The sequence below is a fragment of the Peromyscus eremicus genome, chromosome 5 (genome assembly GCF_949786415.1).
Source record: "Peromyscus eremicus chromosome 5, PerEre_H2_v1, whole genome shotgun sequence".
Classification (NCBI taxonomy): Eukaryota; Metazoa; Chordata; class Mammalia; order Rodentia; family Cricetidae; genus Peromyscus; species Peromyscus eremicus.
The window spans coordinates 61,094,425-61,113,911 of NC_081420.1; the positions used below are offsets into that span (position 1 = coordinate 61,094,425).

General features: G+C 48.9%; 1 protein-coding gene across 1 annotated transcript in view; it reads left to right on the forward strand.

Moving 5' to 3' along the window:
- The window catches only part of Proser2 (proline and serine rich 2), a 33,718-nt gene extending 23,520 nt beyond the window's left edge, over positions 1-10,198 (forward strand). Inside the window, exons 3-4 of the mRNA XM_059262430.1 lie at positions 6,926-7,178; positions 8,713-10,198. Coding sequence (XP_059118413.1) covers positions 6,926-7,178; positions 8,713-9,746 — 1,287 coding nt within the window. The 3' untranslated portion in view covers positions 9,747-10,198. The remainder of the gene's footprint in view (positions 1-6,925; positions 7,179-8,712) is intronic.
- Positions 10,199-19,487: the final 9,289 nt, after the last annotated feature.

The window sequence follows — 19,487 nt, forward strand, 5'->3', positions numbered from 1 at the left end:
CTCACAGAACTTGAAAAAACGACCTAAAATGCATGTGAAAAACAACAATAAAAAATAGTCAAAGCTTTCTTGAGAACAAAGCAGACGCTGTTAAATCACCTGTCTCCAGATTATACCACAGCTCTGAGTGACTGGAGAGGCACATCAGTGGTTAAGAGCACTGGCTGCTCTTGCAGACGATCCAGGTTTGGTTTCAGCACCCACACGGTAGCTCACAACCACCTATAACTCTAGATCTAATGCCCTCTCCTGCCGTCCATGGGCACTGTATGCAGGGGGTGCACAGATGTACATACAGGCAAAAGTAGCCATACATATTATTTTTAAAGTATACTACAGAGTTATAATCGAACAGCCTAGTAGAGGCTGGGGGTATGGCTCAGTGGGCACTCAGTGGGTACTCAGTGGGTACATATGGGACTTCTCTCATATGTACAAGGCCTCAGGTTTAGTTGTTAGCTCCATATGAACGCACATGCAAAAATCAGCATAGTGTTAGCATAAATACAGACACACAGACCAGCAGAACACAATAGAGAGCCTAGAATTAAACCTACACACACATCAGCTGACTTTCAACAAACGTGCTACAAACACACACACTGGAGAAAGTATGGGTATTCTAGTCAGTGGTACTGGGAAATCAGATGCCCGCCTGCAGAAGATTGACATGAACCCAGTTTCTCATTAGTTATAAAAACCAACTCGACAGAAGCAACAGAGTGAAGAGACAACCCACAAAATCAGGAAAACATTTACAAATTATTCATCTGTGAAGAGGTTGATAGTAACAACACATAAGGAATCAAAAACTCAACAACAAAAAAATCCAATTGAAAAATGAACAATTGCCCTAAATTGATGTTTCTTAAGACATACAACAGGTATTGGGGTTGGGGGAGGAGTTCAACATTATTAATCATCAGGGAAAGGCAAATCAAAAACACCATGAGATAGCACCTCCCCTGCATAAGAATATTATCAAAAAGACTGAAAACATCAAGTGCTTGTGCTGGTGTAGAGAAAGGGGAGCCTTGTACACCGTTAGCGTGTGTGGGGGTTAGCATTGCTGTGATAAGAAACAGGAGGGCGTTTCCTTTAAAAATGAAGAATAGATCTGCTCTATGACCCAGCAGTTCAGTATATCAAAGGACATTCTGTGTTTTCATGGCAGTGGTGACAGTATTCACAGTGACTAAGAAATGCAAGAGCCAGGCATGGTGTTCCATGCCCTTGATCCCAGGTCTTGAGGCAGAGGCAGAGAGATCATGAGTTTGAGGCCAACCTGGATAGTAGTGAATCCAAACCTGGGATACATAATGAGAGCCCATCTCCAAACACACACACACACACACATACACACACACACACACACACACACACACACACACACACACACACACGGCATGGAAACAACCCAAGTGCTTGTCATCCATTTCATGGATTAAGAAAATGTACTACATATACATAACAGGATGCTATTCAGCCATAAAAAAGATAAAATCCTGTCATCTGCAGCAACATGCATGGAACCAGATGCAGACCATTGTGTTTAGTAAAATGAGGCAGGCTCAGAAAGCCGAGCACCGCATGATCTCACTCACATAGATCTTGGAGCTGGAGAGATGGCTTAGCAGTTAAGAGTACTTGGATCCTGCAGAGGATCCAAGTTCAGTTCCCAGAACCCACGTGGCAGCTTACAGCCATCTGTAACTCCAGTCCCAAGGGATCCGTCACCTTCTTCTGGCCCCTGTGGGCACCAGCCATGCACATGGTGGACAGGCATTCTTGCAGGCAAGACACCCACATACATAAAGTAAAAGAAAAGGAAAAGTTTTTGAAAGAAGGTTGGTCTCACAGAAATTGCAGACAGAATGGTGGTCACCAGAGGCTGGGGAGGGTCGCGATGGGGAGAGACTGGTCAGGGCTACTAAGCTACAGTCAGCTAGAAACCAGTTCTGGTGTGCTATTGCCCAGCTGACCATGACAGCAACAACGAGCACTAAGCTTGCAGAACCTAGAAGAAAAGTTGTGAAAGTTTTCACCACAGTGAAAAATGTTTGAAGAAATGAGTCTCTCGGCCTAGTTTGGTATTACATGGGACCCCGTTAAAGTACACAATGTTTATGTTTTGTGTGTCAGTTAAACTAAGTGGTTTCTCTGTGTACAGAGATCACCATAGTCAGTTCTAGAGCATTTCATCTCCCCTGAGGAAATCCTATGCCCATTCTCAGTCACGTTCCAGTCCCGCTCTACTCTCCTGGCCATAGCCTCCTTTCTGACTTTGGATATATTTAGCTACCACATCTCTTACTGCCCAACCTCTCCCTCAGGACCAAGAATGTCTTCCTTTTACATCCCTGTCAGAGGCAGTGTTCAGCATCTCCCCAGAATGGGAGGAGTAGACAGGAGCCATCTTGGCCTGGTACCAAGTGCCCCTTTTCCAGGCCTGGTGTACCTGGCTGCACTGCCCAGCCTTGCCTTCCTTCCTCTCCCAGGTATGCGGAGTCCAGGTTCTCTGGGAGAAAGCTTCAGGTCTTAGAAGTTGGGCAACACGCCGAACCTACAGCATGTTTGACCTTGCCACAATCCAGGACTCCAGGCCAGGCTGACTGCAAAGAAAGCATGCCATTCATTCAGGCCCCACCCTAGAGAGAAAGCCCCCAGGTTGAGGATGCCAGGGTCTGAGTGACCTGGGGGTCTTGTCCTGAGCAGACTGGCCGGAGCTGATTTGTATCTCACATTGTGTAATTAGTGAAAGGAAAAGAGAACACTAAGAGAACTGAAGAACCCCCAGGTAAATTGCACAAGACTCAGGCAGGCATCTCTGTAAGATCTGTCGGCACTTGCTAGAATAGGATTAGAAAGGGCGAAACAGAAGGTGACGTAGTGGTGAGACCCTTGGAAAGTCATGCCAGGCCTTTCCGTAGGGTGCAGGCATGAACAGGCACGTGGGAAGTACCTTCCTAAGCCTGTTTTCCAGATGCGGTCTCATGTTGGGACTGCTTGCTTTCAGTTTGGATTAGACATGGCCCATCCTTTTATTTTTTAATGTCTGTGAGTGTTTACCTGTATGTGTGTGTGTGTGTGTGTGTGTGTGTGTGTGTGTGTGTGTGTACACCACATATGTGCTTGGTGCTTGTGGAGGTCAGAAGGAGGAACTGGATCTGCTGGAGCTGGAGCTACAAGTGGCTGTGAGCCACCATTGGGTGCTGGGAATAAAACCCCAAGACCTCTGCAGGAACAAGTGCTCTCAACCACAGAGCCGTCTCTCCAGCCCCCTTAGAGTCCATTCTTACTTTGCCCTCTTCTTGTGGGAAATTGGAATGTATCTTAAGCTGAAGGTCCATTCTAGGGCTTTTTTTTTTTTTTTAAACTTTTACCTAATGTTTATGTTACGTTTATTTTATAGTACTGAGGATAGAATGCAGGGCCTTGAGCATCCTAGGCAAGCTTTCTATCATTGAGCTAGACCCACAGCCAGGATAGTGCAATTTCAGTCCTGCTATATAGCCAAGGAGAATGATAACACGTAACCGAAATAGACTCCAAAAGTTATGCGTAGGGCTGGAGAGATAGATAACTCGTGGTTCAAAGTGCATATTCTTCTTGCAGAGAGGACTGGATGGGTATCACTTCTCAGCACCCACATCAAGGTAGCTCACAGCTGCCTGTAACTGCAGCTCCAGGGAATCCAGTGTCCTCTTCTGGCCTCAATGGGCACTGCACTCGTGTTCATATGTACCCCCAATACATATATATATATACACATAATTAAAAATAAAAATCTTGTAAAAGTCACAGTAGGGGAGAGAGCATGAATCTGCTTCTCTAGACTCCATGTTTCAGCGGTGGAGGTCAACACTTGTGTAATGGCTGTTAGCTCTGTGATGTCACCCTGACAAAATCCATAACGGGTGAAACTTAACTAGAGGGACCTTTGTTACGCCAAGAGTCCTAATGATTTTAGGCTTGCAGTGCTTGTGTTGAAACAATGAATGAGCTGGGCTTGGTGGAGCACGCCTTGAATCCCAGGACTTGGGAGGCAGAGGAAGGAGGATCTTTGTGAGTTCAAGGCCAGCCTGGTCTATGTAGCAAGTTCTAGAACTCACAGCTACACAGAAAGACCTTATCAAAAAAAAAAAAAAAAAAAAAAACCAAAAAGAAAAGAAAGAGAAAAAAGAGACAGTTGTGGGTAGAAGACCGAGAACTGTCACACTGTGACTGAGGGCAGCGTGTGTGGAATGTGGGGACTGGGCAGTGCAACAAAATAAAGTGTGTGGTGAAGAGATGAGGTGGGAAAGCCATACGTCGTGACACTCAGGTGTCCCCACCAGTGTGTGTGTGACACTCAGATGTCCCCACCAATGTGTGTGTGTGACACTCAGATGTCCCCACCAGTGTATGTGACACTCAGATGTCCCCACCAATGTGTGTGTGACACTCAGATGTCCCCACCAGTGTATGTGACACTCAGATGTCCCCACCAATGTGTGTGTGTGACACTCAGATGTCCCCATCAGCCCACCAGTGTGTGTGTGACACTCAGATGTCCCCACCAGTGTGTGTGTGTGTGACACTCAGATGTCCCCACCAGTGTGTGCGTGACACTCAGATGTCCCCACCAGTGTGTGTGTGACACTCAGGTGTCCCCACCAGTGTGTGTGTGTAACACTCAGATGTCCCCACCAGTGTGTGTGTGACACTCAGATGTCCCCATCAGCCCACCAGTGTGTGTGTGACACTCAGATGTCCCCACCAGTGTGTGTGTGGGACTTCACTTTATCTTACTTTATGTGTATAAGTGTTTTGCCTGCCTGTGTGTCTGTGCACCATCCGCTCTCCTGGAACTACAGTATGGATGGTTGTGAGCCACCGTGTTGGTGCTAGGAACCAAATCCAGGTCCTCTACCAGAGCAACAAGTGCTCTTGACTACCGAGCTTTCTCTCCTGACACATACAGACATATGTACATATATGTATGTGTATTGTGTATACACATGTTTTTTAATGACAAAATGAGTACTGCTGGATTTCTTAGAAGCTTTTCTAGGCGTCAAAAGGTCAGAACAGACATACATGGTGAGGAGGGACCTGACATTTTGGTCACAATAACTCCCTGTGGGATGCAAGAAAACCTGCAGCCAATGTGATTCTTTAATATATATGTAATATAAAACTTATTTTTATTTTATGTTCGTTGGTGTTTTGCTTGTATGTGTGTCTGTGTGAGGATGTCAGAAGCTCTGAAGCTGGAGCTACAGGTTGAACTGCCATGTGGGTCCTGGGAATTGAACCCAGGTCCTCTAGGAGATCGGCCAGTGCTCTTAACCGCTGAGCCATCTCTCCAGCCCCTAGAATGTGATTCTCAAGTGTGAGGTCTAATAGAGGGGAAGAGCGTGGGTGTGCAGCAGCTATAGGGCAAATGGATGTCACACGAGGAGCCGATTCTGCTTTTCAAATAACTCACAAATCCATCCCCTCCCCTCCCATTGCCACCTTTAGCTCTCAAGACTGTCTCAAAAATATGGATTGAAATTTCTTTTTTATTATTTTTTAATTCTTAATTATGTGTATATGGGCGGGGGGCATTGTGCACATAAGTACGGTGCCCACTGAGGCCAGAAGAGGGCATCAGATCTCCTGAAGATGGAGTTACAGGCAGTTGTGAGTTGCCCAGTATGGGTGCTGGGAACTAAACTCAGGTCCTCGGAAAGAACAGTGTGTTCCCTTTTCCAAGGAATCATGTCTTCAGCCCCTGGTTGAAATTCTAATGTGGGAAGTGTTGACTGGGCTCCACCTGTAAATTAATACTGCTGAAGACTGGAAGAATCCTTTCTGGCCTCTCAAACCCCTCTTTCCCCTGCCAAAGGCTCTTCCAGTGCTCTGTCTCCAGGGAATCCATTTGGCTTCATTTCACGCCCCCCCCTCCATTTCCTGTACAGTTCCTCCCCATCACTCAGCTTCACTATCTCTACCACAGACTTCTTTAAGAATCAGCCCTTCATTTTCTGCTGGGATGACCCAGTTGCCCCTGAGGGAGACTTCCAGCCAGCTCTGCCCTTGAGCAGAGCCCTTCACTCTATTCCTGGCTGGGCTCAGTCCAGGTCATCCAGCACCCAGCAGGCTGGCTACAGGCGTGCCCAGCGCTGATGTAAACCGCAGTCCTGGCTCTTCTCACGTCACCACCCTCCTTCTGCTTTCCGACTCCCATTTGTTGGCATCGTCTCTTTTCCTGTTATTTTTATCTTTGTGATTTATGCCTAGTTAAGGAAATTAATAAGGTCCTAGGCTGGCGAGATGCCTTAACAATTAAGAGCACTTGTTCTTGCAGAGGACCTGGGTTCGATTCCCAGCACCACCCACATGGCAGCCTAGAGCTCTCTGGACCTCTAGTTCCAGGAAATCCAGCACCCTCTTCTGGCCTCTGTGGGCACCAGGCACACACACAGGGCACAGACATATCTGCAGGCAAAACACTCATACCATAAACATAAAATAGTTAATCATTAATAAGACCCCTTGTTGTTTTAGCAGCATTTCTGGAGGAAGGGGAGATAATGAGTTGAATCCAGTGTTTAATGAGAAGTCTCCCTTGTTAGCATGGAGACAGCAGTATGTCGGGTAGCGGAACTCCTGGAGACTTCCTCTACTGTGCTGACTCACTGGTAACCCCTGCTAGAGTTCATGGTAGGGGTGAAGGCTTTGGGTTATCTGCATATCTTCACAGTACCTTTTTTTTTTCATGCAGGTAAATAGTGAGGGACTTACAGGTCATTTTTCAGTGGGGTGACTCAAATGGCAGGGACCTTGCAGGACCCAGAGAAGTCTACCCTAGACTAGGTATTGACTGCTCCTCTTTGTGACTCTTTCTCTTTGCTGACATCACTCTTGATCTCTCACCAATCCCCAAACCTACTTGCAGGACGATGAGAGCCTGAAGCACCTCACACACGAGGAGAAGGACGTCATCCTGTTCTTCGAAGAGACTCTCGACTCCCTGGACTATGACTTTGATGAGCCGGCCCTGTGCGACAGTGGCATTCATTGCCACTCTCCACAGTCTCTGGAAGAGAGCCCTTCCAGTCACTCGGACCCCGAAGATGTCATCGATTTAGTGCAGCCGGGACCTGTGTCTGGGGAAGCTGAGAGTCGTGCCGATGCGCCTCAAGTAGCAGGTACACAGAGGTCCCCGTGCCTTTGACCGTTTGGTAGTGCACCCGAGGCACACCAGCACTTCCCGCTGTTGGCCTACGCCTGTCAGTACAGACACTGTTGAAGCTTTTCAGCTTCTAGAAGGGGGAATCATCCTCTTGGTAGTCTCTCCAGCAAGGGAACTCCAAAAAGACGGAACGAAGAAGGCCAACTGAAAGGAGAGAGGGATGGAGGAGAGACCAAATAAACATATAGGTGTGTGTGTGTGTGTGTGTGTGTGTGTGTGTGTGTGTGTATGTGTGTGTGTGTGTGTGTGTTTAGGTGTCTCGGGGCACTTGATTTGTGCTGAAAGGTTATGTCCCATTTCTAACACATGGCTCTGTGAGGTAGAAAGAGCAGAGAAGGGCAGGCCAGCACCTACTCTGCACGCTCTGCATCACGAGCAGCACCAATGAGGAGGTAGGTATGCTGAGGCCCATGGAGTCATGGGATAGAACCGGAAGGAAATGGTCAGTGAAAAGTTTCTTACAGCCTTCATTTGCTGATGGGAAATGATATTAAAAAACGGAGGCACCTAGGACTAGACAGGAGAAGAAAGAAATAAGAAAGAAAACATTTGTGCCCTGCAGACTGTGTGGGAGTGGGGGAGTGTCTTTCTTTGTGAGAAAAGGCCCCCCAGCTGTCCTGGAACTTGCTGGGTCTCCCAGCCTGACCTCAAACTCTGCCCTCTGGTCTCTGCCTCTCAAGCACTGGGATTACAGTGTATGCACCACTCTTGGCTTATGTGTGCTTCCTTTTGAAGCAAACTGCATTACTCAGAATTGGCATCCTGCAGTCATGGATTCCATACAAAAAGAGAAGGGTTTGCAGCCAACCCTTGAGAGAAGAGACAATAAATTCTGCATTTTTTTTTTAACACTTCTGCTTTGAAGCATAGTTCCTAAAGTAATTTGAACCAGCTGGTCCTTTAAAAAGATTAGATCACATAGTCACACCAAAGGAAATGGGTTTGGAAAGTTCAGCACTTGTACCCAGAGATTCTCTAACCCCCTCTTTTCATATCTTCGTTTTTTGAGACAGGGTCTCTTTATGTAGTCTTGGTTGTCCTGGAACTCACTGTGTAAACCAGGCTGGCCTTGAACTCATAGAGATCCACTTTCCCTACCTCCTGAGCGCTGGGATTCAAGATGGGCACCCTCATCCTTCACTCAGGGTCTCGTTGTAAAGACCCCTGATGAGGTGGCCATTGCTTGCCTCCTGTCACATGACCCCCGGGTGGTGGGGCTCAGAAGCATACCTTTCCAGACTGCTTCCTAACTGGCTGTTTCTGGCTCTAGATCTTGACCACCCTTCCAGAATCTGTTGGTTCTCAGAGTATGTCCCTGAGAATAAATGGACTGCGTTCTTTCCCAGTCCGGGCCTCAGGACCAGCATTTTGATTAGGCATTATAGAGGTTGGTAGTGTGTCCCACGGTGACTCTCTGAAGTTCAGAGGGCAGGAACACCACGTGTCTCCTTTTACTGGTGTGAAAACTTACGAGACCTCTCTTCTTTCAGGGGCCCCATCTGTTACAAAGCAGGGCACTCCTGTTCCTGAAGGTGGGAAACAAGCCGCTGAGAATTCCCTGCCACCGCCAGACTCCAGGGATCCCGAGGTGTTTCCTCTGCCACCCTCCTCGCCTGTCTCTGCGCCCTCTGCCCCCCGAAAGGAGCTGATGGCCCCCTCTCCTCCGGCAGAGCATCCCAAACTGCCTCGCTCCGTGCCCACTCCTCTGGTGATCGCTCAGAAAATTTCTGAGAAGTTGGCGGGAAACGAAGCCCTGTCCCCCACGTCCCCATCGAAGGAGGGCAGGCCTGGGGAATGGAGGACGCCGACTTTGATAGCCTCTCGAAATGGGGACCAGGTCGGCGTGTGGCACCGACACGCGGCCCAGCCGGCGCCCAAGGTCCACCGCTTCCCCAGCAACATAAGCGTGACCAACAGCGCGGGCAAGGACTTCAACAAGACTATCTCCAAGGCGGCGGTCAACGTGCAGGAGCGGAAGGCCCAGGTCCTGGCCAACATCAATGGCATGTCCTTCATCGCCGCGGGCGACGCGTCGTCGGAAGAGCGGTGGCAGAAGGCAGAGGAGCAGAGGGGCGGCTCTGCGGACGGGGGGCGCGCCCAGGGCAGGGTGGGCATGGCCGGGGAGCCCGAGGGGCCGCGTGCAGGAGGCCCAGCCAGGGCGCAGCAGTCCCGGGCTGTGCAGACCGAGCAGCCTCCGCCGGCGCCGGCGCTGGCCAACGGCTTCCAGAGCGTGCATGAGGCTCTACGCAGCGAGCCCAGCGCCTTCGCCCCCACCAGCAAGACCATCACCTTCCGGCCAGACCCCGCTGTGGCGGGCAAGCTGGCGCGCCAGAACGCCAGCCGCAGCCTGTACGAGCCTCGCCTGGATGGCCCCCAGGACGCCCGCAAGCGCACGGGCTCGCTCCCCCGGGCTGGGGGCTTCCGGCCACAGGGCATCACGGTGCAGTTCTCCGGCCGCGGTTCCACGGAGGAAGCACGACGTGAGGCCCTGCGCAAGCTCGGGCTGCTGAAGGAGAACTTGTGAGGGCCACCGGTGGGACTGTCGGAGTGGCTGGGTAGACCTTGTATGCCGGCACTGGGTGTCCCGTTCTGTAAGCACAGGAGCCGGACCGCACGAAGGGTTGCATGTTCAGGGAAGAAGCCTCTGCCCCAACCCCTGTGTCCGGTGCAGCGCAGAGTCAGAGGCCAGCGGAGCAAGGACCAGGCCCCCGAGCAGTCCTCTTCCTTTGCTGGGGTCACGGAATAACCTTTAGGACCTGTGGGTTTCCATGGCTGCAGATGATCTATGGCTTATATATGTGAGGACGACGGCCTTGGCTTGACTTGGTCCAGGATCTCTGATCAGGCCTTTTATCCCACACGCAGGACTTGAAAACCTCAAGTAGCTCTCTGACGCTCAGGATTCCCCCGCCTCCTCGAAAATTAAAAAGAATGCTTGTTAAATTTTTACAGTGTCAATATACACTTGGAAGTCTAGTTGTTTGTGTGTTTGTTTTTGAAGGGTGGGAGATGGTACTTTACCAATCTGTTGTTTTTTTTTTCCTTGACATAATTTGGTTTGCCCCATTTTCTTTTCTTTTTTTTTGTTTTGTTTTGTTTTGTTTTGTTTTGTTTTGTTTTGTTTTTCGAGACGGGGTTTCTCTATGTAGCTTTGTGCCTTTCCTGGAACTCACTCTGTAGGCCAGGCTAGCCTTGAACTCACAGAGATCTGCCTGCCTCTGCCTCCCTGGTTTGCCCCATTTTCTTAACTGAAAATCTAAACGAACCCTCTAGAGTAAGATTTACTGTAACTTTGAATTGTGAGAGTAAAACAGGAGTTCGAGCTTGGAAAAGGTGGTAATTTCGAGAAAGCAATCTCATGCGACTCTAACATCTGCTCCTGGAATGTGTGTGAGTCTGTTGTGTATAAATCTGTGTACCTACGCTAATGTATACATGAGTACCGTGTGTCTGTGTATGCACATTTATTACTACATAAATATCTGCTTCTGAAGACACCATTATCTAACTACAGGATGTGAACACTTCCTTTTCTCTCACAGACACCTCAGCATTGTGACGAGGCACTAAGAATTCTTCCTACTATGGAAGTTGGCTAAGGACACGTGAACCCCAAGTACCTTTTCCTCAACAGTATGTTCTGTTCCCACTTAAAGTAATATTTCCTGCTTTCAAATAAGCAAGATAGTTCCTATTTTTACTTAAAAACTTTTTTTTTCATTTAAAGAAAAATTAAAATCTTTGTCACTTCACTAGTTTTGGGTTGCAAGGTAGCTGGTAGACAGAAGGAAACCATCTGATTGGTGATGTGCCCTGAGCAACGTCTCAGGACTCATTTGAAGGAGAAAACTGTGAACTCAGTTATCTAGCATGAAGTTTCCTCCCTCTCCCAGACTTTGTCTTGCAGAGTTGTGGCCACAAGTGTTATTATCAAAACTATTTAAGGCTGCCGTCTCAAACCTCTAAAAATAGACGGGGAAGGGCTGGCCTGAGAGACACACCCACAGGTCCTCAGCAGCTCGGGTACAGAGCCCCTTTCTTTTCCAGCTGAGAGTTACTGAGACTCAGACTTCCAAATGGGCTGCCGAAGGCCATGTTCACCGGACTCCACTTACCTTGTTAGTTAAAGAAAATGGACAATTAGGTTTTATTTCCTCAGAACCATGGTCTACCAACTCACCCAGCTCTTCTCCTGAAGTTATCTCGGACATTTTTTTCAATCTTAATTTAAATAAGGGCTTTAAACGTTCAAAAGTACTTTTAATTTTGCTCCTACTTATGATGGATTTGCTGACCGGAGCCAGGAGGTTTCTCTTTGACAAAGTGAGATGCCATACACAGTGTTTAATAATTGAAGGTCTTAATACAGCTGTTACAAATATTCTTTATAGAGGATTTTCCTATGACTTTATTGTGAGTAGAATGAGTTTAAGTGTATATTAATATATTCTTGTAATGACATTTTTGAAAAACACATTTTTATCTTACCTATAAACAACTGTATTACATTATGCACTATATTATTTCCTTTTAAAAGGTCATTGCTTTTTCTTCTATTTATTCATGTTTTCTTTCTGTTTAATCCATAATTATATTGACTGTTACTTTGTTTCGTGTGTCCAAAGCCCTAATGATTAAAGCCCCATTTTTGTGAGTGTCGAGGGCCCTGCTGTGTGTCTTGTCTGCTGAAAAGCATTAGTTTCCTTGTAGTAGTTATGTGATGTGACATTCTTAATTGACGTCTAGTTCCCAGCGTTGAAGGACCATATTTCAAAGCAAGAGTATAATAAAAAGGAAAGGTAGATCTGAAGTTCCCAGTTTCTCCTCAGGTGACATTTATAAACAGCTCTTCATTTTTAGGAAACTATCATACTATGTAAAAGTCAGAAAAACAAACAAACAAAACAATTTCTCCTTTTCTTTACTAAACGGTTCTTTACACAGATGTCCAAACCAGAGTCTCTCAGCCACAGACAGCCCGACCCAGCAGTCCCCGAGAGAAGCATTGGCTCCCCTTCTTACCTCCTCTCTACATCCGCACCCTACCTAGTGTGCATGCTCATCTTCACAAAATGGGCCGAACCTTTGATCTTCACAGCCTTCCTAAGGGTGCATCCTCTTGTAACGCTGCTTGAGGAGAAAGGAAGAGTCAGACTATAGGATGCTACCCACCAGACATGCTGAGGTCCCTGCCGTGCACAGCGGCTGATCATGAAGCCCTCCGCAATCAGGGGCGTACAGGCAGGGCTACAGAAGCAGATTTCTGACGGTAGAATTCTTTGCACACACTGCTATGGGTAGGACCCCATTGGGAACTAGCTGTCATGAGGAGCTTGGTGGAGTTGATCAATGAGGCCTATGAAACCTTAGTATCAATTCAAAACAAACCAAAGAGAAGGACGTTCTTCCCAAACCCCCAGGGCTTTGGCCATGGGGATCAGACCTTTCCCAGCATTTAGTGGCAGCTTTTTTTATGCAGGTGATATCAGCTCTTTAACATGTACTAAAGAGGAAGAAAGAGAAGATAAATATGACAACAATTTGCTCTTATCAAAAAAAAAGTGTGTCTGCTACCCAGCTGTTTTCCTAGCTGATACATGTACAATGAAGGCATTGTTTCTCTCTGGCTACTTTATTGACGTGACCTGGCAAGGTTAATAAACCTAGTTTTGCCCTAAACTGTGTTCTCAAACCTCTCTCATCCAATAGTGGTGCAGTCTGGATGAGCAGTAGCCTTGCTTCTCTGGGTCCCTTGTCCTCACCCTGGTCTCCAGCCAAGGCTCCTGGATGGAAGGAGGAAGGGGAGGGCTGTGAATGTTCACCTGGAGAGGTTTCTGTTCTCTCTAAAGTGACAAGTCACCAAACAGGTTTTGTGTCTTCCCTTCACCAGGCTTTCTCCCCGTGGCTTTAAAGTATGGGGACACATCCCCATATCCTTTTCTAATCTACTCGTTGGACAAGCCGGGCTTTCACAGACCTGAGAACAGAGAAGCCAGAGCTGTAAGCTGCTGTGTCCTGGGAATGTCGCAGCTCTTTGTGACTGAGTTTGAAATGGAGTTCAGCTGCTGGCCTCCCAGTCACCTCCTTCTCACCAGAACCACCTGCTTTCTCTGGGCATCAAAGCCCTGGCGGGGGTGGGGGGTGGGGTGGGAGGGGCGTAGGAGAAGCAGGGCTGGGAATCTGCCTCTGGAGACACCTAGAGCCATCACATACTTTAGAAGGAATTAGCCTTTGTGGATGACAGCTGAAGTGCTTTTAAAGGTGCCTTGATTCAGAAGGATACAGCAAAACTGCCCTCCGAGGTCCTGTCTCCTGAGACTTCCGTCTGGACATGGTGGTACAGCGCTGTATTAGCCCCCTCGGGAGGTGGAGGCAGGCAGCTGAGTTTAAGAAGGTCATCCTCAGCCACAAAGCAAATTTGAGGTCTTCATGAGACTCAGGCTCCCAAAACAGCAAGACTTCAGAAGTGTCCATCATCCCAGTGACAGCAGGCTCAACACCCTCTCCTGGTGATTGCCCTGGGAGGGAGGGAGGGTGGGCAGCCACCAACAATCCCCCCGGAACAGAAACTATTTCCTTTAGTCTTCCTCCTTGTCCTCTGAACTACATGAACTTTCTGTTGTGCAACTATTAAGGGAGGAAGGAGGCATAATGAGGACTTCCAGAAAAGTCTATGCGACCTACCAGATACTCTCCAGCCTCCAGGAGCAGAGCAGCTCAGAGTGTCATGTGTCTCAGAAGTCTCTTACCAGTCCCCTGAGTGGTCGGCCCTGGGTCCTCAGCCAGGCTCCATTGCTTTAAGGTATCCTGGGATCTAGACCAAGGCAGATTAGGAGGGGTCTTGTGTATGTTTAATACAGGCTCGAATCCCAAGCCTACCTTAAAACCCTCAGAGCCATCTACTTCCTCACTGGGGCCATCCTTCTGAGCTTCTGGAGCATTTGGAAGGGGAAACTCCAAGCTATAGACGGGCCACTCTTAGGTTCAGGGCTCCAATCCCCACGGGCAGGCTGTAACCTTCCTGCTGCAGTCATGGGTGAAAATTCACAGTTGAAAGCTGAACCTCATGGAACCTAGTCGCTGACAAACAGGTCACACGTCATAAACTCTTAACTTCTGAGGATGTGTGTGCAGCAAAGCTGTCGAATTCTAGCTAGCCAAAATTCTGGAAATACTTTCAAAGGGTGAGGCTGAATGAACAAGAAACCCTAAGCCAGGGAGTTGGCTCCTGTGCCTGTGTGTGCGCAAGCACGTGTGTGGATGCGTACGCTCTTTTAGAGCGATCAGGCTGACTTCAGCCCTTGGCATCCCTGATTTGTGCTCATTAGGTGAGTATCTTGGCCTTGAGTGTTGCCACATACAGCTAGAGGCCCGACCTTGTTACTAATGATGCTTCTAGGTCTCTGTGGCCTTTGGGAAATGACATCAGCCCTGGGTACCCCTGACATCAGGTTGCTTGTAGGATGTAGACCTGCTGTGATGGCAAGTTTCAAAGATCTGGTCCGCTTCCATCTCACTCTGTTGCCCCACAGTTTCCTGGCCCATAAAACTAGGTAGACTTTGTCCATTCGTTTCTTTGTTTGTTGTCTCCTTGTTTGGTGTGTGAGCGTCTGAGTTTGGGGAAGATGGACTCTGCTTTGTGAGGCAGAATGGAAAAAGGCTTGTGGAGCCCAGGACACTGTATTAACTGGAGTACCTCCTGCCTATCTCTTGTCTTATATGTAAGCCCCTCAGGCCGGGCCCCTCCCCCAGGACCTCCTACTGACCCGTTCCACCCAAAAATACTCTACCTGCCCTAACTGCTGGACGCTGCCCCCACCCTACAGAGTCAAAAGCCCAATCTCTGGACGCGAAATCCCACCAATCTCTACCCTGAAAAGTTCCACCTCCTTCCCATGAAGCTGTATAACAAGCCCTGAATCCTGTTCAGTTGGCTGCTGTTTCTCACCCAAGCAAAGGCAGCCAGCCTCCTGATTCTTCCCCTCCCAATAAATCCCTTGTGTGAGGTTTGTTGTGCGGTGTGACTTTGTGGTATTCCTTGGCTCCTGGCTGCCAGGATACCTTTCTATCCAAACTGTAATGCTTACATTATAAATTTAGCCATATTCTTTTATGTTCATATCTATATATTTCTGAAGCTTTCTGTAAGGTTATTTTTCAGTGTACTCGCGTGTGTGTGTGTGTGTGTGTGTGTCTGTGTGTGTCTGTGTGTGTGTGTGTGTGTGTGTGTACTATATGTGTTTGTATGCACCTGGGGTGGCAGAGGAAGGTATCAGTTTTCCTATCATCCTTATCTACCTTATTCCCTTGATACAGGGTCTCTGGATCTCTCATTGACCTAGCCAGCAAGCCCCATGAATCCTCCTGACTACCCCACCCCGCTCCGCCCCCTAACTCCCAGTGCTGGTGTTAGAGGCACATAAAACCATGTTTGACTTTTTATGTGGGCTCTGGGGATCTGAACTCAGTTCCTAATGCTTGAGTAGCAAGCACTCTTCGCCCAGCAAGCCACCATCACCCACAGGCTCTCCTCAAACTTTCAGTCTTCCTCTGTGTCCCTCCAGAGTGCTGGGATTGCAGGTGTGTGCCATCACATCTGGATCCTCAGTTCACTCCCAAAGAGTAGGATTAAAATGTGTATGATGTCAAACAGGCAGTGGGAGAGTCCATAACTAAAGAATATTATTTGATGTTTATCGAGACAGAGTCTCACTATGTAGCCTAGGCTGACCTCACACTCCTTCTTCAGTCTCTGGAGTAGCTTGGGTTACAGGGATACATCATCAGGCTCTACTTAAAACTTGTTTTCTTTTCTCTCTCTCTCTCTCTCTTTTTTTTTTTTTTTTTTTTTTTTTGGTTTTTCGAGACAAGTTTCTCTGTGTAGTGTTTTTTGGTGCCTGTCCTGGATCTCTCTCTGTAGACCAGGCTGGCCTCGAACTCACAGAGATCCGCCTGACTCTGCCTCCTGAGTGCTGGGATTAAAGGCGTGCACCACCACCGCCGGGCAAAACTTGTATTCTTAATCTCTAAAGCTTGAGAGGTAAACCAGTAGGTGCCAAATTATATCAATGTTTTTTTTAATTCAGCAAAGCCTTGTGTGTCACTCCATAGGATGGGCATTGAGTGGTGATAAATACCTTTTTTGGTCCTGTGACTACCTGCCATGGCAGGGGTGTGTGCAGTGACCACTCACAGAGAGGTTCCGCTCCACCAGGTCCTCCTGGGGCCACTGTTTCCACTGCCCTGGTCCCTGGGCAGCAGTTGTCTGCACTCCCACACCTCTGTTGATGCTCAAGCCAGACCAGGCCTGTTCCTCCTAGCCTTCTCTTCTCCTAGGTGTGGAGCTGGCTGTACCTCACCAGGTCACCAAGGGGCGGGGGCGGGGGCGGGGGTGGGGGGGTGGGTTATATGCATCCCATCTAGTGTCTTTCTACAGAGCTTGTCTCCTCTCCCTGGAGTCACTTCCTGTTCTCTCCCAGACTCGGAGTTCTGGTCCTCCTACTAGCAGACCAGGGGGGCTTTTCATTTTGAATAAGATGAGCCTGGGTCATCTTGAATCTGGGCCTGGAGCCTGCACAGCTGAGTCTTTAGGGAGAAGGAAGGCAGTGTGCCAGGCCCTGCAGCTAGGGCAGGAGCCTCTGACCTATGATTTGGAAGAACCACGTCAAGGGAAGGTCTTTGTTCCCTGTTTCCATCCCTTCCCCCCTAACCCCCGGGCCTTGATTTGAAACTCAGAATTGCCCTCTGCACAGGGCTCCTAACCAGCTGGATGGGTTGCCTAGTTGTCCCCTGAAGCCCTTAGAAGTCACAGCAGTTACTGGAAAGATGGGGAGGCCTCAGTGTGGGGCTCTAGCCAGGGCTGCAGGTTCCAAGAGGACGAGGGTGAGAAGGAACATGGACCCCATGTATCTAGCCCCATTCCTTTATGATACAACCACTGTGCAAACTCCGGCCCCTCTAACCATCTTGGCACAGACGATAACAATTGCGCCCGTGTCTGTAAATGGTATTGCTGACACGTCTATCCCATTCTGCTGGGATGTGCCTGCATCAAAGCACATAGTGTTTCCTGCCTTGGGAGGCACTACCCTTCGCCCAAGCTTGTTGCTATTTTTGTACATTTTTTCTGGCAATAACTACCTTCTGTGCCTTTAGGCCAGATTGTAAAAAGAACACCTCACCATTTCCTTTTAAGTTTTTTTTTTTTTTTTTTTTTTCCCTCAGTTCAGTCATCCACCTCCTACAGTCTTAATTCTAGGAATGATTTACTATTTCTGAAAATGAGATCCAGCCAGGGGTGTGGGCACACCTCTGCAATCCCAGCACTTGGGAGGTGGAGGCAAAAGGATCAGGAGTCCAAGGTGATTCTGGGCTAAATAGTGAGTCTGAGGCCAGCCTGGGCTACATGAGACTTTACAAAAACAAACAAATCGGTGCCATGTGATCTCAAAATTTTTGGCCCCTGGATTTCTGATTCCACATAGTATCCTACAGCATGTTAGTGAGGAGGAAAGAGGTATTGAAAGGACTGAGCACCTTGAACCTAGGCATGGAGAGGGTCTAAAAGGCCCCAGGGCTGGTGCGAACCGGGTAGCTGTTAGACCGGTTGGAGGGGGAAGGTCTTCCACCCACATGGAGGATCACCTGCCTCTGAGTCCCCAGCCTGTGGCTGCTTACTGCAGGACTGACCCCTGGAGCCCCAAGGGGGTTGATCGGGATGAGCCATACTTAGTTCTCAGGGTCATCGAAGGGCCTGAGTGGGATCATAGGCTTAGTACATGACTGGCTCACACCTCCATCATCATAGCTATTGTCCACACCACGGTGACAGCAGGGAAGTCCCTCATGGACCTGGGGTCCTGAAGCAAGACCTGGAGTGATGGCTGTGGCAGGGTAGGGCCCTCTGGTATTCCACAGAGGTCCCCATCCAGCACGCAGCCTGTGGGTCCTGGCTTCCCGCTTAGAGACACACCAACTGGTTTTAGATTCTGTTTCACAGAGAACTGAGCTGCAGGGCTTGCCCACTTTCTAAAAATATGTGTCCAGAGTTTATTTTCCTTCTCTGGGGCTGGGTTTGTCTGGCTTCCTGCTCAGAAGCCCAACGCTGGATAAAGCCACGCATCTGAGCTCACACTTCATGTCTCTTTTCTCAGCCTGTGGAGGATACGGCAGTCTTCCCAGAGCCTCCCTTCTGGGTCTCCTCCCTAGAGGCAATGCCAGCCCAGCTCTGCCAGAACACTGGGGCACTGTGTGGCCAGCAATGGCCCTCGGATGTGTCCCACATACACCACTTTCTTACTATGTAGACCAGGCTAGCCTGGAACTCAGAGATCCACCTGCCTCTCCTCCTGAGTGCTGAGATTAAAGGCACACACCACCATGCCTGGCAGAGTCTGGAGTTTCAGAGGCCCTTTGTGAGACTGTGATGCACGGCCAGAAAACAGAAAGAGTATTCCTCTGCCAAGGTGCACAGTGGAAGAAGTACCTACCCTAAGGTGCAGAATGGGTGCTGGACTACAGTATCTTTGAGGTGGGGGTCACATTACACTTACCTCTGCAGCTACGGTGTACCTGATGCGGCATCTGGCACATAAAAACCAGCTATTAAATTGAATAGTTGTGAGAGAACTGCTCAGACCTTACAGCAAGGGTCTGACTCCCTTAGCAGAAATAGTCTGGCTCGGAGGACCGAGACACAGGGAGAGATGCAGGGACAGACAGAGTGGACAGTGGGCTGAGGCCGTTTTGAAGACACCAGAGGGAGATGAGCAGTGGAGATCCCCTTCTCTGACAAGGGCCAGGCTATGGTTCCTGCATCTTCCACGTGTGGCCTCTGGGTTTACCTTGAATGGACCAAAGGGTGAATTGTCAGTTGTGGCCAGCCCTTCATGGATTCATCCTCCTAGCGTTTCCGCCCTACTACGTGCTGTTCTGGGAGCTGAGCACACAGCGGTGAGCACGCCGTCAGGCTGCATCCTCCCCAGGCCTACAGCCCAGGTGCGAGGAGGACAGACAGGCTGATCTTGAGGTGTGGCCATACTGAAAAAGGGGAATTATGGGAACTCCAGAACTGAGGGCAGTGGAGATGGAGATGGTCAAGCTGATGCCTGAAGGACAAGTCAGAGCTAATGGGACCGAAAGTCAGGCAGGGTGTGCTCAGGAGGCAGGGGGAACAGCACTGGAGAAGACCCAGAGCAGGTCAGGAAGAGGAGGGTGTGTGAGGGACAGTGGCCTGTATGGTCACTGGACAACACTGCCCCTGAGT